The sequence below is a fragment of the Pseudovirgaria hyperparasitica genome (genome assembly GCF_010093815.1).
Source record: "Pseudovirgaria hyperparasitica strain CBS 121739 unplaced genomic scaffold EJ05scaffold_1, whole genome shotgun sequence".
Taxonomy (NCBI): domain Eukaryota; kingdom Fungi; phylum Ascomycota; class Dothideomycetes; order Acrospermales; family Acrospermaceae; genus Pseudovirgaria; species Pseudovirgaria hyperparasitica.
In genome coordinates this window covers 1,260,126-1,278,334 of record NW_022985549.1, presented here as the reverse complement: position 1 = coordinate 1,278,334, position 18,209 = coordinate 1,260,126, and the positions used below count along the sequence as shown (strand labels likewise).

Sequence of the window (18,209 nt, the reverse complement as noted above, 5' to 3'; positions counted from 1 at the left end):
CGATGCTTCGATAGTATTGTCTTGCATAGAATCGTGTTTCAGCGCGCCAAGACTTCAGTGAATGAGGCCTGTAAATAGGGAATATCCAGGACTGCCCACCTAGACAGGACGTATGCCAAAGGTGCACAGTAAAGGGAAATACATGGCAATGGGGACATACTTTTCGTCGAGCGCAGGCGTGGGAAGTTGACGGCGGCTACGTACGTACAACGGAGCTTTCAAATCTTTGGAAATGTTATATGTTATATTTTATATGTTGTACGTTGTACGCTTTGGGCAGAAGGTGTGAGAGGAGCTTTGTGGTTTGGTTCGGGTTGGTCTGGATTTATGGTTGAGTGAGTGGAGAACGGGACGGACGTTCTTGAAGCTGCAGGTGGATAGTTGAACATTGTTTGATTGTTAGAAGGGTGGGTTATACTATCCGTGGGTACATCCCACTATCGACTGACATGTATGTTGACAGCGGGCTTGGCAATAACATTTGAGAGGGTGCTTCGACCCCGCAATACTTTCATGAGTAGTGTGCGGCCCGGGATATTACCTGTTATCTATTATAAGATCTACCAGTCACAATCAGAGTGTAAACCTTGATATAGCTCTGATAGCTACATCGTATCAATCAGTTAGTCTAGCTGAGACTTCGGAGGACATGAAATGAGATCTGGCACTTCGCGTGATTCCGAAATGCAATGTGTCTCATGGACACATATATATACATCTGCATATCGCCGACCAATCAGGAGCGGACTGATGTGAAACCTTATTTAAGCGATACGGTTCCGATGCCATAGCGATTGGTTGGTGGTGCCGTTGGCATGATTTCTCACCTTATCAGCACGTCAGGTGATGGTGCACGAAAGAGTGCGTAGGCTCGGCCGGAGACAGAGTTGAACCATGGGACGAAAAGATCCGGACCGTGTGAAGATGGCAGCTCGTGCCAGACGCCCAGTTTGGTCACGAGACGCGTAATGCGGAGCTGTACTCAGTCTGTCTATCGTCGGCCAGTTGCGCCGTGCGCCTAGAGATCTGAGAGACCTAGTTAGTCGGCATGAATTTGTTCTTCTGTATGGAAAACTCAAGAGTCAAGACCAGTCCTCGTGACAGCCCAAGCTCGGTTATGTCTAATGGTTAGTAGTGCATATCTAACGAGTATGACGCATGCAAGTCTCTGTTGGTACGAGCACTTTGCTCATGTCTCATAATGCAGATGCGTATTAGCGCATTCATAATTGGTTACAATTCACAGGTCAGAGCGCGATCGATGGAAAGCGACCAGAAAAAAAGACGATCAAATTTGCACCATGGTCGGTGGACCGAGAAATTCCTCAGTGTCGTGGCCAAGACACCATAGGGCAGAAGTGCATCATCGGTAAGATTTTTGGTACCCATAAAGACACCGAAGGAGCTCCAGCAAACAGACGCAATGATAGTATGTATGCCTTGCCAGCGGATCAAGCGCACACAAGAAGAAAGCAAAATTCTCTCGCCCCCTGTAAACACCAGAGATTATGGCGCAAATGCAATGAGTTGTCCATGTAACGTGTCTTGTAGCGCAAACAATGATTGGGGATTGGTATTCTCCGAGCTGCAACTGACTGCAAGAGCCCTGAGCAGTGCACGTATTGTGTACTGTGTGATGATGTTTGACCGAAAAACGACTGCGAGTAGTAATGGAATTTAGGGCCTGTAACGAACGATTCCCATTGATAATAGTGTTGTGATTAGTTGTGACTGGACTTGACTAGAAGTCTAGGACGAGTGCTACCGAGCAGCAATGACGTGAAGGTGACGGTGCATATCATTGTAAGAAGGTGTAGTTCAATAAGTCTACCACATCGTTTGGCGTTGTCTGTAGACAGCATAATCAGGCACGCAAGCATCTCCAGGAATCCATGGATCCATGGACAGATGGGGATGGGCAACAAGAATGCAACAGGGTACGGAAGATAACGGCAAAGTGTGGGGTGTAGTGTGCCAGATGATGGTGTTGTGCAGCGACAGCGAGGTTCGGGTTCGTCAGAGATAAGAAAATAATGCTGAAGAGAAGCTCGTGACCTGTGAGACCGGAGCAATGAGGATTGGTTGGATGGATAACATAGGTGTACTCTGTTCGATCACCTCAGTGTTTTGCAGCGCCAAGCTCTCTGCTGACCGAAGACGACGAATATTTCCGAATTCTCTGTTCAATTCGTTGCAGATACTTGTCCGTATTCGTACATGACAGCAGCAGACAAGCAGACTGTCAGCCAGCCATGATGAACATTAGTAGCATGTAGAGAGAGTTGACAGTTGAGCGGTGACTTCTTTGACCGCGATGCATGTCATTATCGGTGAAGAAGCACGGCGGACATGTCACCGCGCGCGGGAGACGGGTAAGGAGAGAGCAACCCGGTCCGCCGTACGTTCCTGCCATGGATGACCTGGTTAGTGATACCTTAGATGTTGCTCAGGGTCTGTTGAACCTGATGCTCTCTGACTCTTGACTCTGACTCTAGATCTCTTGTTTGACCCTGGGATAGTTCACCAACGCCGTTGACATAGAGACAGCCATGGCTGTTTTCTCATCATACCTGAAGACATATTCGCTAACCAACACATTAGGTATTCGCGCTCGTCCACGCCTACATAGGTAGCTTCTCCAGCTCACAGCGCCGGAAGCGAGTGTCAAGTGTGTGTCTCTGGGACTGGGACGCGCGTGGCCACCAGTGCCAGTGCCGGTCAAGCGTGGACGCTCCCAAACTTCCAACTGCAGCCTGCCGCTGACACCGGAGGACCTTTCTGGTGGCTTATCGTCTGCTTTCTGCAGGTGAAACGTGGCCGTGGTACTCGCAACGGTTGCAGGCAGATGGAGATAGTGACTACCTTCTTGTTGCAGCCCAAGGGCCCGGCGGTAAAATCACAGCAGAGTGGGTGGAGAAAAGGACAAATAAGAAAACATGCAAAAGGAATGGGCTTAGAATGCGTAGGACGAGGGTAATGATGATAATAGCCTGGGTGCTAGATAGGGTATTAGATTCTAGCAGATGGAACCTAATATGTGCAGTTGAGAGAACGCTCAAGCCGACCTTCCAGCCAAGGCCAGACCAGCGAGACCAGCGAGACCAGCGCCGGCGGACTCAGCTTGCGCCAGCACACGCGACAGTCAATCAGGGCTTAGTCGCGCTTAGGTAGCTGAGTAGCTGCAGTCACAGCCCCGGCATTAGCCATCACCACCCACCTATTAACCCTACGTAACCTTACTTTAGCTATGAGGTCGCCCAGGGCTGCCCAGCCGCTCCACCCACCCTAAACTGCAGGTGGACACGGGCGATGCAATGGGGGTCCCTCGATTACTGCCACCACCCACTGGCCACGCTCTCAGCTTATCTGCGTCACAGCCTATTCGCTGTCCCCCATCTCCCCCCCCCCCAAAAACTCTTGCCATCCCTGCCTGGTCGTATGTGCATGGATCCTCCCAATCCTCATCCTCTTCACTTATCCTTCTTTCTCATCCTCCATTCGCACAGACTCATATACACGCACACACACAGATAAACTAATATCTGCGTCTGCATCTTATTCTTGTCTTGCCTAAAGACACCTCCACGCCCGTTGTATTCCGCGCTCTGCTTAGTATGCTTCCGATAAGCTGCTGCCTCACTCTGCCCCGTGTCCCTTCCTGTCACTATATGCCGTTTATATCGCCCCCGGCCGACGGAGGCTAGACATTATACATCCTTTCCTCCATTGCTGCTCTCAAGCCACATCCTATACTTTGCCTTGGCTGTCGCCTTCACCTCACCTCACCTCATCTCACGCTCGTTCACTCAACCCTTCATATTCTACATCCACCATCACTCAGAACACCGGCTCTCGACTGCCATATGCACATATCACAGATCCCTGCGACCATAATCCACAGTGCCCACCCCACGTATGCCATCATCATACTGCTATCTTTCAGCCCATTCGGCCCCTCGCATAACGTCCATATCCACTCGATCTAAGGACGACCGCTTCCTAGCACGACTTGCGCTATCCCATATCTGATGCTCAGCATGCTGGTACCCCGGAGTTTCAAACACGTTCAACGTCGACCTTCAGATCGGGTGCTCAGCGACGAGAAGGGCCCAATGAAAGCAAACCGTTCAAGAACGCAGTCACCTAAAAAGATAATTCCACTAGATAAGCAGGATGTCATGGCCCAACAAGACGAGCGACCACGAACGCCTCCCATTGCCGTGCCTCAACGGAAACCCTCTATGCCATCCATGGCAGTTCCACAGCGTTCAGGACTTCATGGACCTGCCACGACTCAAAGCACGAGAATCAAAGGTCACCACGTTGATCGACCATCTACCATGCCCCGGAACCATCGATCAGATGGTGTCCCTCCTGCTGTTGCAGCCCTTCTCGCCGTCACATCCATTCCTCTCCGACCGCATCGCCCGTCTCGCAAACGTACCACACCTTCCGACCGGAAAATATCCATAGATGAGCTAGTAGAAGAATGGAGGAAAGATAACGAGAAGACACCTTCGTTCAAGAATGGCTCACCCATGGATGTACTGCTAGAAAGAACCGAGGATGGAGAGAACGACGACATTCTTAGCCTCGATTCAGGCAGTGAGAAAGAATCGCGGACGGTATCATCACGATCCATTTCTAGCGACTCTTTGAACTCAATACCTTCTCTGGATGCAGACACGCAGTCTCTGTCATCTTGGGGCACCGCGAATCCCGCAACACCACAGTCTATGCGTCGAGAGAAGAGCGTATCATCACCACCCAAAGAAGACTGCGTACTTGATCATCCTCTGTTACACTACAACCTAGACGAATACTCGGCCACAATCGAAATCGACGAGTCCGAGCTCGCGAATGTATCACACAAGCCAGTCAAGGCTCGATCCAGTTTCAAATCCAACCTAACAGCATCCTTACAGGCTCTCAAATCAGCCGCCAAATCATTCTCTAACTTCACCGCACCTTCAATACCACCAGAAGATCTCCTCACGCGATCAATTCTATACCCTGGCTTCACTTCTGAAATGCGCCCGAAGCTATCAGAAGGCGTTCCAACTGCTGCTCTCCGCCGATATCTCAATCCGCTCTCCCCGACCGAGCTCTCAATGCAAATACACGAGACAAATGACCCTTCCATCTATGAAGCTCCTATGATACAGCTGCAGACCTATGATCGTCGAGGCCGCAGTAAAGGTCGCCGACGCGGTACAGTGGATCCTCGAGCCGATGCAGGCCGTGCACTATCCTCCGACCCAACGGTCCGCCAACGTGAACCCCGCGAGAACGGAGATTTTCTACGTGTCATCGTACTAGAGATGAACATGCGCCGCGAGGGAAAGCTCGATACCAAAGCTGTTGGCAAAGCTCGCATCTGGCTCCCACCACGCAAAACCGAATCTACGGAAACGGTGCAGCTGACGAAAGGTTTCTCCATACCATCTAGGTGGGTTGGAGTGGGCATAGATGATGTGTGAGGGTGGAGCATGCATCACCGTTTATGCAACAAAGTTCATGACACATGGTATCCACCGACCTGACAGAGCAAGAATAGAGCAGCCGAACGCCACAACACGAATTGCCAGGAAGCGCGCCGCCTGTGTCGCCGCTGATCTGCAGCTATTTGAAAATCCTGTCCCACTGCAACATTCTCGCCATCTTTCGGAAGGGTTTCTGTGGGCATGCCTGAGGTTGATCGGCTCCACCCGTGCCGTGTTGCCGGGGATAAAGCAAGTGGTGGCTACTGGTCGATATTACGTGGATCTTATGACGAGCTTGTTATTTGATGAATAGAACTCCGAAGTTGATCCATCCTTGCGCAAGACATGATAGCATAGTACACCTGACAAAGGTCACGAGCACCGATGTTACGACACCCTGCACGTGAGCTCCAAGACCTGCACTCAAACGATCCAGCCAACGATCCCCTGCCACGCTCGCCCGTCAACTATTACATCGCCACAAACCAAAGCATCTCTTCCCCACAATTGTAGCCATACACAGCACCATTCGACCAAATTGATATGCCGATGCCTAAAAGCTTTGAAGAAAGAAGAGCAAAATTCGAGAAGCTAAGTCGTGGCAATTAGGTTTGTCCTCGCGCGCGTACCTGGTGCGTACACTAGCGCACTCATGGATGGGCCCGCCCCCGCGCGTAAACCTATCCATATTCCTGGAAGGATCTCTTGTTAGCCCCGAGGGCCATGGCAGCCCAGTCAGCCCTTTATGCCACGAGCTCGTCTTGTCTACCATGTTATGACAGCACACATACCCATCCTGGATACTCATCCCGACCGATTGGATGGACAGCCCGGCTCGTTGGGCCAGCGCGTGCTGCGCGTCTTCCAGCATTACGGGAACGAAGCGCCTTTGAGGTAGGCACGCGACACATGATTTTCGAAACATGCTATCTTTCCTCTGCCTTACCCTCGCCACGCTCCTTCAGTAATTTAACAGAGTACTAGTCGGCGCATGGAACTGGACTGGGAGGTTCGGTTCGATTGATGACGAGGCATTTCACCGAGCCTTTTGGATGGCCGAGTGGATAAGGGTGAGGTTGTATTGAGGTATATCCTTGGTTCGCATGTGCGTGGGTATGGGTTCATCATGGATAGAGCAGGGTAGAACACAATTAGATCAGTCCGAACTGGTGGGACTTGCTCCATTTTCTCTGCAGCCAACGCGGAACAGGGGGGAGGAAAGGAATTGGGGGGGATGTGGACAGCACGGTACCTGAGTATCGACATCTCGATATGCAGTCGCTGATCGAAGGCGAGGACGAGGAGGAAGTGGGAGACGAGGACACATATATCGAGTGCGTGCGATTTGAATGATTGATTATGGATGTTTGGATGAATGAATGGTTGAACGTTTCAATGAATGAACGAATGAATAGATAGTATCAGTAGTATACGATATGAGTACTTAGATGTTAGAGCGATGAAGTTGGGAAAGAATATATTAAGTAGTACTAATTAGTATAAGGAGGTATTGATGTGATTGATCTACTCGTGTGTAGTTCCGTTAATGTTGTTTCCTTGAAGATGTATGTGTGTGATCATACCTTGCCGTCGTCGTCATCGCTTGCTATGTGGTTGTGTGGTATGTATATATGTTATTCGACGGGGTTTTGAATTATTGGCTATGGATGGATGCCGATGAGTATGGATGGACGAATTTATGTATAGTGCTTCATACACATACATACATTATATATATATCCACTTCCATGATTAATACCACATAATACCACATCACATCACATCGAATTGCACCACCATGTCCTGTCTATAACCTGCCTCTCCATCCACTTCTCCCTCGTAATGGCACTTTCTTTCTTTCCTTCCTTCTTTCCTTCCTTCCTTCCTTCCTTCCTTCCTTCCTTCTTTCCTTCCTTATCCTAAGCTCCCCACATCTCATGCCTACATATACGTCATCCCCAACCCAACCAAGCTACCAAGCACCTACCATATACCAAATACAAAGAGCTAAACCCAAACGCCTATCATACATACATACATATCTACACATCAAAACAAGAAGCAGTAAGGGCCTGGATGTTGGAAGAATGATAGCTAAGGGCCCATAGGAGCTGGGGTGGATATAATTGAGATGTGGTGGAGGGCTGGCTGGGTATGGCAGTCCTATAGCGATGATGGGTAGATATGCTTGGGAGTTGTGTATGTGTAGACTGTGTTCCAGCTTTGGGGACGCGGTAGCCCTACTGTCAGATGTGTGTATCTGAGTATGTGTACTGGGGTATACTAATTGTTCACTGCTTGACCTGACCACCTAACGCACGAGAAAGGTGACTTGATGGGCAATTTGGATGCACTAGACTTATATAGAACGGCTAATACTTATAATTAGCCCTATGGGACCTGATTTACGGATGAATCAAGGAGGAGGACTATCTAGACACGCGCAATGGATAAGGATAGATTTGAGAGCGATTACGCAACTGCGTATACCAGACTCATCATCGATCAATGTCGTTCCCAACGTTAGTAATGTGCTTGATATCCTCCAACCCAAGAATAGACCAGCAATAGGTCATACTGGAATCGTATACTGCATAGCCTTATGACCGAAAATTTGAAGATGAATAATCAAAGTGTAACATCAGATGCGAGAACTTTATCCTACAGATTTTTACATGTGTCTGTGGCTCCGGCAGCAGTCTGTCTACCAATGCGCCGTCAACACCCCAGTAAATACAAAATCTAACATGAAGTATATAAGATAACCTTCCCGAAGTAGGTTCGAAACTGACCGTGATATCGCAGTCCCGGATCTTGACAACAGAAGAATCGCTAAAATTTATGCTACTTTTCCGTGAAAGCGTGTAATTGCTGCGCTTGCGTTTGGCCCAAGCCGATTGTCATTGGCCTTCCGTGTAAAGCTGTACTGCTGGCTCCCGGTAAGTGAGTTCGTGCCTCAGAAAAGAACTAGTCGGCAGGACGGGTGTCACTCGAAATGTAACTATAAGATTTGATCGAAGACCATGAGGGAGTGTACGAGACCCGGCTGAAGTACAGAGGCTTGTAGTCGACGGCGGCTGGAAGGTTGATAGAGCGGAAGAGGAACACTGCAAGCTTTACTACGCCCTTGCACTGACGAGTGGGTCATTCTTGTTATGACAGCATTAGAAGTCTGGCCATATGAGTAGGTTAGGTAGAGAGTTTATTTCGGCCTGAATCCTACTCTGCATCCAATTGATCACCTGGTGTACTTATGCATTGCCACATTCATGCATGATGTTCACAGAATAGACCTTGTCAGTCTGGTAGATAACGCGTTTGAGAGCAAGCCTTGTATGCTGCTCTGTCGGATTTAATTCTAAGCGTTATATGGATTGGTCTTGTAAGTGAACTGAGAATGCCGCTCAAGGCAGGCGGAAGGGGAAATAGCCATGTATACTCGAGTGTATGTAGACTGATAATACAGCAGTGAATGCTAACTCTGCGAAAGATCCTATGTTAGTTCAATTGCATACCCAGACGCTGAGAAGCAGACTTCCGTGATCTTTCGTGATGTAATAAGATCTGACGCCCATACTCCAGCACGTAATCCCATCTTTCTGGCAGAAAGACCTCATGCTCCGCAGCCCACTTCAAGCCTAGCCCTGTCTGGTACTTTTGTTCCCTTCTCGATACCTGTAGCCCCCTTCGCGCCGACCGCTTGCCCTTTGGTCTCGGCGAATTCCATGCTTCGTTCCACAGCTGGGTTCTCACTCCAGAATTCATCCCTTATAGGATGGATCATCACTGTCTGTCCAGAAATAGTCAAGATAGAATTCGTAGGGACGGTCACCCAATTATCGCGCTCGAATGTAAGCGGCTCAGACGCAACCAGAACGATATCAGCACCACGATCCAGGCGAGACATGCGATAGGATGTCTGGCCATATGTGGCCGGCTGGCTTCGAGGATGAATTTGTGCACGGTTTGCATCGTCGTTCTTCACTTGAGCTTCTTGATCAGTTGACTTTGGTACGGGAGACCACGATGTGCCAGAGGAGAAGAATAACGAGGCAGGCTCATCAGTCTTGGAGCTCACATAGCGCGTGCATACCACGCATGCGCCGTCCGTGACTGCAAAGTTGAGAAGACTCCTCGTGTCCTCCGGGCGCTGATCTTCAGGAATCTCTGCGATAAGCTTGTTGATACGCTCGATGGTTTTCAGCATGGCTTTCCGCAGTACACTATGTCCGAAGCCGTTCTCTCCTAGCTCTGTGTTTGGGCTGTGTCCCATCCTGTCCATACTATCCAGAAACAGCGCGAATGCCCACTCGCTGTCTGTACTTCCTTGAACACCCATGAACCACTCGTCTTTTACGCTCATCGCTAGTCTTCTCTTGACATGTTTCCATGCTCCTATACCGCCATTATGCATCCACATAAGAGATCCATGCCGGAAAGGATGGCAATTGCTGTCCGACAAATTGCCTTCGGTTGTGGCACGGACATGCGCGAAGATCAGATTTGAGGCGGTCTTCGCAGCAAGTCGTTCAAGATTGATACAGTTCCACGCAGGGATCGTCGAAGTGAAGATGCAAGGTTCCGGGCCTAGAGCGGGGTCTGTATAGTATCCGACCCCGAAGCCATCGCCGTTGTGAGGCCGACGATAGTCCTGTCAGAGTGCGTCAGGATGGAGCTTGAGGAGAAGCTAACAAGTCAAGTAGCCGCAGCGAGGCTCTGATGTGGAGATTGACTTACGAGCCGCAGGCGTGAGTCGTAGGACTGCGTGAGTATCGAGTGGGTTGGGTCTAAAATCAGTTTCGAGAGGAGGATCTCGTCTTTGCCTTTATAGACCTTGTCCAGACATTATTTGAGAGCTCGCGAATCGTCGTTGGTATGCTATACTAACCAGAAATCTACACATATCTGAGCATCTATCTGTCCAGAGGTATGTGGAAGCGGACGACACGATTGTGAGTGAATTGTCTACGAGTTGATGGAACCCAGGGTTCCTTTGTGCGGTGAGCTACACAGGAGCGAAATGACGCAATTTGGAGGCTTGTTTCGTGAAACTTGTTGACATGGATACACTCCCTATGAGAACACGAGATATGAGAAGCTGGAAGATAGAATCTCAACACCACTCTTCAGTGCAGCAACAGCCATGGTGCTGCAATATTAACTGCAAAGGAAACATTACTGCCGCATGGGCATGAAAAGACGTGTCGGATTTCTTTGATTGGACCCTTACGGGATCCATCCATCCATGTGAACGGAGAGTGTGCGCTAACCAACCCACCTGGCCAAGCCCAGGGAGCGCATCATCATATTAGACCAACTTTATCTCCTGTACACACAACAACATCAACCGCGCCTCTCTGTCTCTACGAAACCTCTGATTCCATGTCAACATCGCCCGGGTAGGGCATCCTTCAGCATGAGCGGAAGGATCCTCTCCGCGCGCCTCTTCCCGCTCGCGCGGCGCGTCCCAAATCTATACACCCCCCGCGGTATCGTACAATATTCAAGCTCTGGATCTGGTGGCTTATTACGGACTGGACGTAGATCACAGTCACTTGATCGGAGGCTATGGCCCTTGGGCGCTTATGCAATACATAATGTACCAGCAGTAAGGGCGATATCCTTTACCCGAGTAATACCTAAGCTGGTCACGAAACTCTCTACTCTAGGTGCTATCTCCATGGGAGCTACAGTTGCTGCACTCGCATACATACAAAATCAAGCTACAATAGCTGGGACATATGTGACAGGGGTATTCGATCGAGCAAAGGAGAAGGCGACGGCGGTATCGGCAAGTACTGTCGATGTATTCGGCCAGATCAAGAAAGGGTGGGAGAAAACAAAAGGAGAAGCAGAGCTGCTGCCAGAGTGGCTCCAAAGCTTAGTGAATCCCGTGGATTCCTCTGGAAATGGGGGTTCCGATGGAGGTCCCGGCAAAGACAAAGGCAAACCTGTGCAGGCTAGTGCCGGCAGTGCAGTGGCGGGCGCGACGACCGTTGCTGCATTCGGCTATGCTGATAATGATGATGAAGGCACAGAGAGATCCCAAGAGAAGATTGCAAGAGATGAGCAAATGATGCTGTTGACAAAGAAAATGATCGAGATAAGGAGTTTACTTCAGACTGTCGGTCAATCAGAGACTCTCACGCTACCATCAATTGTTGTTATTGGATCCCAGTCCTCTGGAAAAAGCTCAGTGCTGGAGGCTATAGTTGGACATGAGTTCCTGCCGAAAGGTCATAACATGGTCACGCGAAGGCCCATCGAATTGACACTCGTCAACACACCGGAGGCAAAGGCAGAATATGGCGAATTTCCAGCACTAGGCCTGGGCAAACTCACCGACTTCACCGTAATCCAGCGAACACTGACAGACCTGAATCTCGCTGTGCCAGCCGAGCAATGTGTCACAGACGACCCGATTCAGCTCCGTATATACTCACCAAACGTGCCGGATCTTTCACTCATCGATCTCCCTGGCTACATACAGGTGGTAGGACGTGATCAGCCCCCAGAGTTGAAAGAGAAAATCGCCGAACTGTGCGAAAAATACATTCAACCTCCAAATGTCATCTTGGCCATTTCTGCCGCCGATGTCGATCTCGCAAATTCGACTGCATTGCGAGCTTCGCGAAAGGTGGATCCTCGTGGCGAGCGCACCATAGGAGTCATTACGAAGATGGATCTTGTAGACGCTGAAAGGGGCGTGAGCATGCTTACTGATAAAAAGTATGCTCTGCGATTAGGATATGTCGGCGTTGTCTGCAGAATACCGCAGACATCCCAGAGCTTATTCCATCGCGGTAATGGTAATATTACAACTGCCATCGCTCGTAATGAACAGGCCTTTTTCTCTTCTCATCCCTCCGAATTTGGCGCAGAGTCTAACCTGGATGTGGGAACCAAGAACTTGCGTAAGAAGTTGATGCATGTCCTCGAGACGACCATGGCTGCTAGCTTGAAGACCACAAGTGAGGCCATCACACGTGAACTTGAGGAAGCGAGGTACGAGTTCAAGGTCCAGTACAACGAGCGACCATTGAGTGCAGAGTCATACCTAGCTGAAAGCCTGGACTCGTTCAAGCATTCCTTCAGGGGCTTCGCGGAGGAATTCGGAAGAGCCGAAGTTCGTGAGCTGTTGAAACGGGAGCTTGATCAACAAGTCCTGAACCTACTTGCCCAGAAGTACTGGAACCGCCCTTTCGACGATATTGCCCCTCCTCCACCTGAAGAGTATCCACTAGAAGACCTTCCGAAAGCTGACCCAAATGATACCATATGGCAATACAAACTAGATGGTTCTACCGCCGCTCTTACAAAGCTCGGTATCGGCCGTCTTGCAACGACTGTGGTCGCTTCATCACTACAGGCACATATCGATGGCTTGATTGCTGGGTCGAGATTCTCCGCTCATCCCTTCGCCCGCAAAGCGATCACTGATGCATCTACAACAATACTCAAAGACCTCTCATACGATATCAGCGACGAGCTTGAGATCTGTATCAAGCCGTATAAGTATCGAATCGAGCTTGAAGATAATGAGTGGAAGAAGGGTCGTGAAAACATCAAAGCAGTCTTGCAGGAGGAGCTGAAGGCGTGTGAAACCGCCAACAAGACCCTAGAGAACCAGATAGGCGGGAAGAGAAAGACGAAGGACGTTATGGCCTTTATTGACCGTGTCCGAAGTGGATCCGTGGCCCTCGAGGGTAACGGAGTGGGTGGTGCTGGCGGCTTCAGCGCTGCTCTGCTCGAAAAGGGTGAGTTGCCGCGCCTGTCTTTCCCTTGACTCCAGACTAATATGGCAAAAGGCCGGGAAGCTGTCTTCCTACGAGATAGATTGGACGTCCTCAGGCTTAGACTGATGGCTGTCAAGTCTAAGCAATGTGCAGACAAGAAGAACAAATACCACTGCCCAGAAGTCTTCCTAGACGCTGTGGCGGATAAACTCACGACCACGGCCGATCTCTTCCTTGATGCCGAGTTGTTGTCCAAATTTTACTATCTGGTAAGTCCGATCCACTTCTTTGTTAGAAGAGCTGCTAATACATACAGTTCCCGCGCGAACTTGATGCCCGACTGGGACGTAATCTATCACAGACTGAGATCGATCGCTTTGCCCGAGAGGATCCAAAAATTAAACGGCACCTAGATGTGGTCCGCCGAAAAGATCTCCTTGAGCATGTTCTCAAGGAGATGGAGGCTTTACGACAGCTTGAGCTTAGGGAGAAGCGATACAGTTCGAGATCAATGCAAACGGAAAAGAAGAATCGCGGATGGAGTTTGTTTTAAGCAGCCTCACTAATAATTGATACGATTAGATGAGTCTTTGGCTGGCGCCTCAGAGATACCAGTATGTTTCGTGCTTTCCTCTACATAAATTCGAGCGTGGCTGTCACAATACCCTACTCAAGTAGTTATCCTGAAAATATATGTTGCAAGATGCGAAAAATGTTAGTAGTGACTTAAGTCCGGTCTATCACCGTCTGACCTCAAAATCTCCCATCCACAATAGTCGCGGAAGGGGCAACACTCGTGGACGCCTTCGCCCAGAAATGAAAAAAATGAATCCTTCACACGACGAGAAACCTGTCTGCAATGTTCGATAGTACACCTAAAAAATGTGGAGTGGCAGGTAAATACTGGTCGTCTGAGATACCCCCCCAGCCGGCCCCACTGATCTTCATATCAGAAGCTCGAGCCAAGCTACCTTCCAGACCGAGCTTCATAATCATCAGTTGTCGCCTCCATCGATCGCAATAAATTCTGGCCGGGCTAACGCCTTTTACTGGACTGATCAAGTCGCAATTCTGACTCATCGATGCAGTCTACGAGCACTGGCAAACGCTCAAAGGCTGATAAGACACCTACCAGCGATCGGAAACGCAAGCTCTCCTCTGACCGGCCGTCCGGAGCTCTATGTGTTCCCACCGATAACGCCTCGATTGCCAACGCCAAGCAGCAGACGATTTCTGAGCTCTTCTCAAATTCGAAGCAAAAAGCCGCCACTGGCGGGCCTACAACACCAAAGAACAAACGAGCCAGGCTGTGCTCAATCGACCGAAGCCTGGACGATCTTCCTTCTTCGCCACCCACAACTTCTCAGGAAGCGCTATCGCCTGCAAATATGTATAGCTTCAGCAGCAGGAACAGCCTTAAAGATACAATAGTAGATTTGACAGGTTCTCCGACAAGTTCACCACGTAAAATTGGAATTAAGAATGGAGCAAGAGCCAGTAACAACCCGCACGCGGGTCCGAGGAGGATCGTGGTCAAGAACTTTAAGACACAGTCCAAAGCAGACCCGAAGCAATATTTCGATCAGGTCTGGAATACTCTAGATGCTGCTCTAGGACGAATATTTGCAGGTCAGAAAATTGCCATCTCATATGAGGAATTGTACAAGAGTGTGGAAAATGTCTGTCGACAAGGCCATGCTGAGGCATTGTCCTACAGGCTCTACAAGAGATGCGAGTTACATATGAACGAGACGGTATATGCAAGGCTTCTAGAACAATCTCATCAAACAAACACAGACGTGCTGAGAGCTGTTTTGGCTGCATGGGCAACATGGAAGGCGAATATGGTACGCTGATTATGCTTGACTGAAGCATGTCTGCTGACACATGATCCAGAAACAAGTTGAAATGATATGGTGTTACATGGATCGCTCGTACCTCCTTCCGAAGGGACGCTCTCTCGAGAGTGATAGCCACGGCATTTTCCGAACCAAGATCTTTCACAGCCCTAAGTTCCAGGAGAAGGTTGTCGATGGAGCTTGTGACCTTATAAGAGAGGAACGTGACTCAGAGGGCGGATCAATGGATGCAAATACCTTTGAAAATGCCATTAGCATGTTTCATGAGATCAGCGTCTACACCGACTGTTTCGAACCACGACTTCTGGAGCTATCGCAGACTTTCATTATTCAATGGGCAGCCAAGATGAGTTCCGAGGTGAAGCTTGCCGAGTATGTGTCGAGGTCTATCAGATTGATTGAGCGAGAGGCTAGACGATGTGATCGTTTCAATCTCGACTCCTCAACAAAACGCAATCTCATGACACTGCTGGAAGATCAACTCGTCACTGAGCAAGAATCTAAACTGGTAGATAATGATGCTGTTGCCGACCTGTTAGACCAAAATGCTATCGAGGATCTAAAGCAGCTCTTTTCATTCTTGCAAAAGCGTAGCCTTGGAGAGAAGCTGATGCCTGCGTTTGTTGCCTGGGTCGACCTGACTGGAACTGCTATTGTTTTTGATGAGAAAGAGCAAGATCAAATGGTAGTCAAATTGCTTTGCATGAAGCAACAGCTTGACCATATCTGGAAATATTCGTTCGAAAGGAATGATGAGCTGGGCCACGCAATGCGCAAGACCTTCGAGAGCTTTATCAACAAGACCCGGAAGACAAATGCAGCGTGGGGTACAGACAACTCAAAGCCTGAGGAGATGATAGCGAAATACCTAGATCTTCTACTGAGAGGTGGTTCCAAAGCAATTCCTGCAATGCTTTCAAAGTCAGCACCTCGGGCCCAAAGAGATGATGAAGACAACGAAGAACAAATATTTGACGAAGACTCGGAAGTTAATAATCAATTGGACCAAGTGCTGGACCTGTTCAGATTTGTTCACGGTAAAGCAGTCTTTGAGGCCTTCTACAAGAAAGATCTTGCCAGGCGATTACTGATGGGCCGAAGCGCCAGTGCGGACGCCGAGAGGAGTATGCTTTCGAGGCTTCAGACGGGTATGTATTGCGAAACGCTCTTTGCTTGTGCATAAGCTAATATACATACAGAGTGTGGTTCTGGCTTCACATACAACCTCGAACAAATGTTCAAGGATATCGAACTATCGCGTGAAGAATTGGCTTCATATAAGACAATCTCACAGGAGCGAGAAGGAGGCAAGAAGGAGCGCATCGACCTATCGGTTAATGTCCTCTCACAGGCAGCATGGCCAACATATCCCGAGATTCCAGTCCGAATACCAATGGAGATTAAGACTGCAATCGACAAGTTTGAAAAACACTACAAGACCAAACACTCGAACAAGAAGCTGGAGTGGAAGCATGCTTTAGCCAATTGTCAGCTCAGGGCCGACTTTCCGAAAGGTAGGAAAGAGCTAGTGGTCAGCTCCTTCCAAGCTATTGTGCTTCTTCAGTTCAACGACCGCGCTATTGATGAAAGGCTTTCATATGATTTTCTGAAAGTAGAGACTGGACTTCGTAAGAAAATCCTTTTCTTCTCTTCATGAGATGTGCATCTAATGCAGTCCGCAGCCGATGCCGAACTTAAGCGTACCCTCCAGTCTCTCGCCTGCGCCCGTCTGAGGCCTCTCTCGAAACAGCCGAAAGGTCGTGAAATCGATGAAACGGATACGTTCACGATCAATGCCTCGTTCACTGACCCGAAAGCCCGCGTCAAGATCAATACCGTGCAACTCAAAGAGACTGCCGCCGAGAATAAAGAAACACATGAGCGCGTACATGCCGACCGCCAGTTTGAGTGCCAGGCAGCGATTGTGCGTATCCTGAAGTCGAAAAAGGTTATTGGGTATCAGGATCTGATTGCGGAAACGATAAGTGCGACCGCTAAGAGGGGGGCCATGAGTGTGGCAGATATCAAGAAGAATCTGGATAGGCTTATTGAGAAGGAGTACTGTGAGCGAGCGGACGACGGGGAATTGCATTATTTGGCGTGAGTGGGAGAGAATTTGTAAAGAAAGTAAAGTGACCGGCAGGCACTTTGTGTGAGTGTGTGCATGGGGACGGGGCTGTAGAGGTACATTTGTAGTCCGTACAAACGTTGTCGCATTATTGGCAGCGATTTGTTCCGCCGTACATACATATATACATATCATACATGGTGTTGGACTATTTTCCTCCTGAGCACCACCCATTACCCTTTACCTGAAGGGTTTCTTCAGACTTCGGGCGGCACACGCTCTATTAACACAGTAGTAGGAGTACCTACGTATATATATACTCTCGGAAAACAAAAACCCGAAACTACCGTCTCATTCGCAAATGACACCCCAAGACAACCGTACCTATCGGCGCAGGGCACATTCCTCGTACCAATAACATATATGCAGTTCGAAGCGAAAAGTTTTCCCCTTTTTTCTTAAACCGTTGAAGACCGTAGGTATCTTTCACTTTCGATTCGTATATATGTATATAAGATGCATATACATACATACATAGCATGTGTCTTCTTTGGTGCTGAGTGTAACTGCGGCGAGCAAGCGTGTCTTACTGGTTGGATTTGACAAAGTTGGAGAGGGAGGCGTTCTGTGTTGGTTTGTGTTATTTGTTGTATACATATGTGTATATACTAGGTCACGTTTCCGGGTGCGCGGGGTGGGTGAGATGGGAGTGTGTATGCATGCATATATTACAGAGTACTGCGTGATGGGGTATACAATATATATTAAAGGCGTGATGTGATGGGAAAGTACGGAGAGTTGAGTATAGTATAAAGTGCCTTGTGGGTTTCTTGCGGTGTGTGTATGGGTGTGTATATGTATATGTATTTTCATTGGCGGGGAGATTAAGAATTGAGGACATGAGACAAGAACGGACGGGATGGGTCATGGATCACATAGTTGGAAGTTCTAGAGCATGTTACGGTGGTCGTGTATTTATTCCGTCTACATTGCTTGCTATGCGTTGTGCTCAGTGATGTGCACAGGGGTGGGATCTTCGTCGATGTATGTATGCCATTTGACA

At 49.0% G+C, this 18,209-nt stretch overlaps 4 protein-coding genes across 4 annotated transcripts; 3 read left to right on the top strand and 1 right to left on the bottom strand.

Annotated features, from left to right (window-relative positions):
• Window positions 1-3,801: 3,801 nt before the first annotated feature.
• On the top strand, window positions 3,802-5,758 carry EJ05DRAFT_17019 (uncharacterized protein). The gene has a single exon (XM_033739498.1). It carries the CDS (start codon window positions 4,029-4,031, stop codon window positions 5,478-5,480), a length of 1,452 nt encoding a protein of 483 aa, XP_033605294.1. The 5' UTR covers window positions 3,802-4,028; the 3' UTR covers window positions 5,481-5,758.
• A 3,060-nt stretch (window positions 5,759-8,818) lies between these two features.
• EJ05DRAFT_471799 (N-terminal nucleophile aminohydrolase) lies at window positions 8,819-10,685 on the bottom strand. Its single transcript, XM_033743039.1, has 3 exons — window positions 10,372-10,685; window positions 10,221-10,316; window positions 8,819-10,134 (listed from the first exon to the last, which is right to left on the bottom strand). Exons 1-3 carry the CDS (start codon window positions 10,384-10,386, stop codon window positions 9,097-9,099), a joined length of 1,149 nt encoding a protein of 382 aa, XP_033605293.1. The 5' UTR covers window positions 10,387-10,685; the 3' UTR covers window positions 8,819-9,096.
• Window positions 10,686-10,763: 78 nt separating this feature from the next.
• On the top strand, window positions 10,764-13,934 carry EJ05DRAFT_447272 (uncharacterized protein). The gene is made up of 3 exons (XM_033742266.1): window positions 10,764-13,240; window positions 13,292-13,488; window positions 13,536-13,934. Exons 1-3 carry the CDS (start codon window positions 10,900-10,902, stop codon window positions 13,770-13,772), a joined length of 2,775 nt encoding a protein of 924 aa, XP_033605292.1. The 5' UTR covers window positions 10,764-10,899; the 3' UTR covers window positions 13,773-13,934.
• A 274-nt stretch (window positions 13,935-14,208) lies between these two features.
• Window positions 14,209-17,378, top strand: EJ05DRAFT_471797 (Cullin-domain-containing protein). Its single transcript, XM_033743038.1, has 4 exons — window positions 14,209-15,066; window positions 15,116-16,226; window positions 16,278-16,706; window positions 16,761-17,378. Exons 1-4 carry the CDS (start codon window positions 14,302-14,304, stop codon window positions 17,180-17,182), a joined length of 2,727 nt encoding a protein of 908 aa, XP_033605291.1. The 5' UTR covers window positions 14,209-14,301; the 3' UTR covers window positions 17,183-17,378.
• The last annotated feature ends 831 nt before the right edge of the window (window positions 17,379-18,209 follow it).

Coding starts and splice junctions, on each gene's coding strand:
- EJ05DRAFT_17019 (XM_033739498.1), top strand. CDS start 4,029: ATGCTCAGCATGCTGGTACCCCGGAGTTTCAAACACGTTCAACGTCGA.
- EJ05DRAFT_471799 (XM_033743039.1), bottom strand. Junction 10,135..10,220: donor ACGACTCACGCCTGCGGCTC/GTAAGTCAATCT, acceptor GCACTCTGACAG/GACTATCGTCGGCCTCACAA.
- EJ05DRAFT_447272 (XM_033742266.1), top strand. CDS start 10,900: ATGAGCGGAAGGATCCTCTCCGCGCGCCTCTTCCCGCTCGCGCGGCGC. Junction 13,241..13,291: donor CGCTGCTCTGCTCGAAAAGG/GTGAGTTGCCGC, acceptor ATATGGCAAAAG/GCCGGGAAGCTGTCTTCCTA. Junction 13,489..13,535: donor TGTCCAAATTTTACTATCTG/GTAAGTCCGATC, acceptor TAATACATACAG/TTCCCGCGCGAACTTGATGC.
- EJ05DRAFT_471797 (XM_033743038.1), top strand. CDS start 14,302: ATGCAGTCTACGAGCACTGGCAAACGCTCAAAGGCTGATAAGACACCT. Junction 16,227..16,277: donor GCTTTCGAGGCTTCAGACGG/GTATGTATTGCG, acceptor ATATACATACAG/AGTGTGGTTCTGGCTTCACA. Junction 16,707..16,760: donor GAAAGTAGAGACTGGACTTC/GTAAGAAAATCC, acceptor TGCAGTCCGCAG/CCGATGCCGAACTTAAGCGT.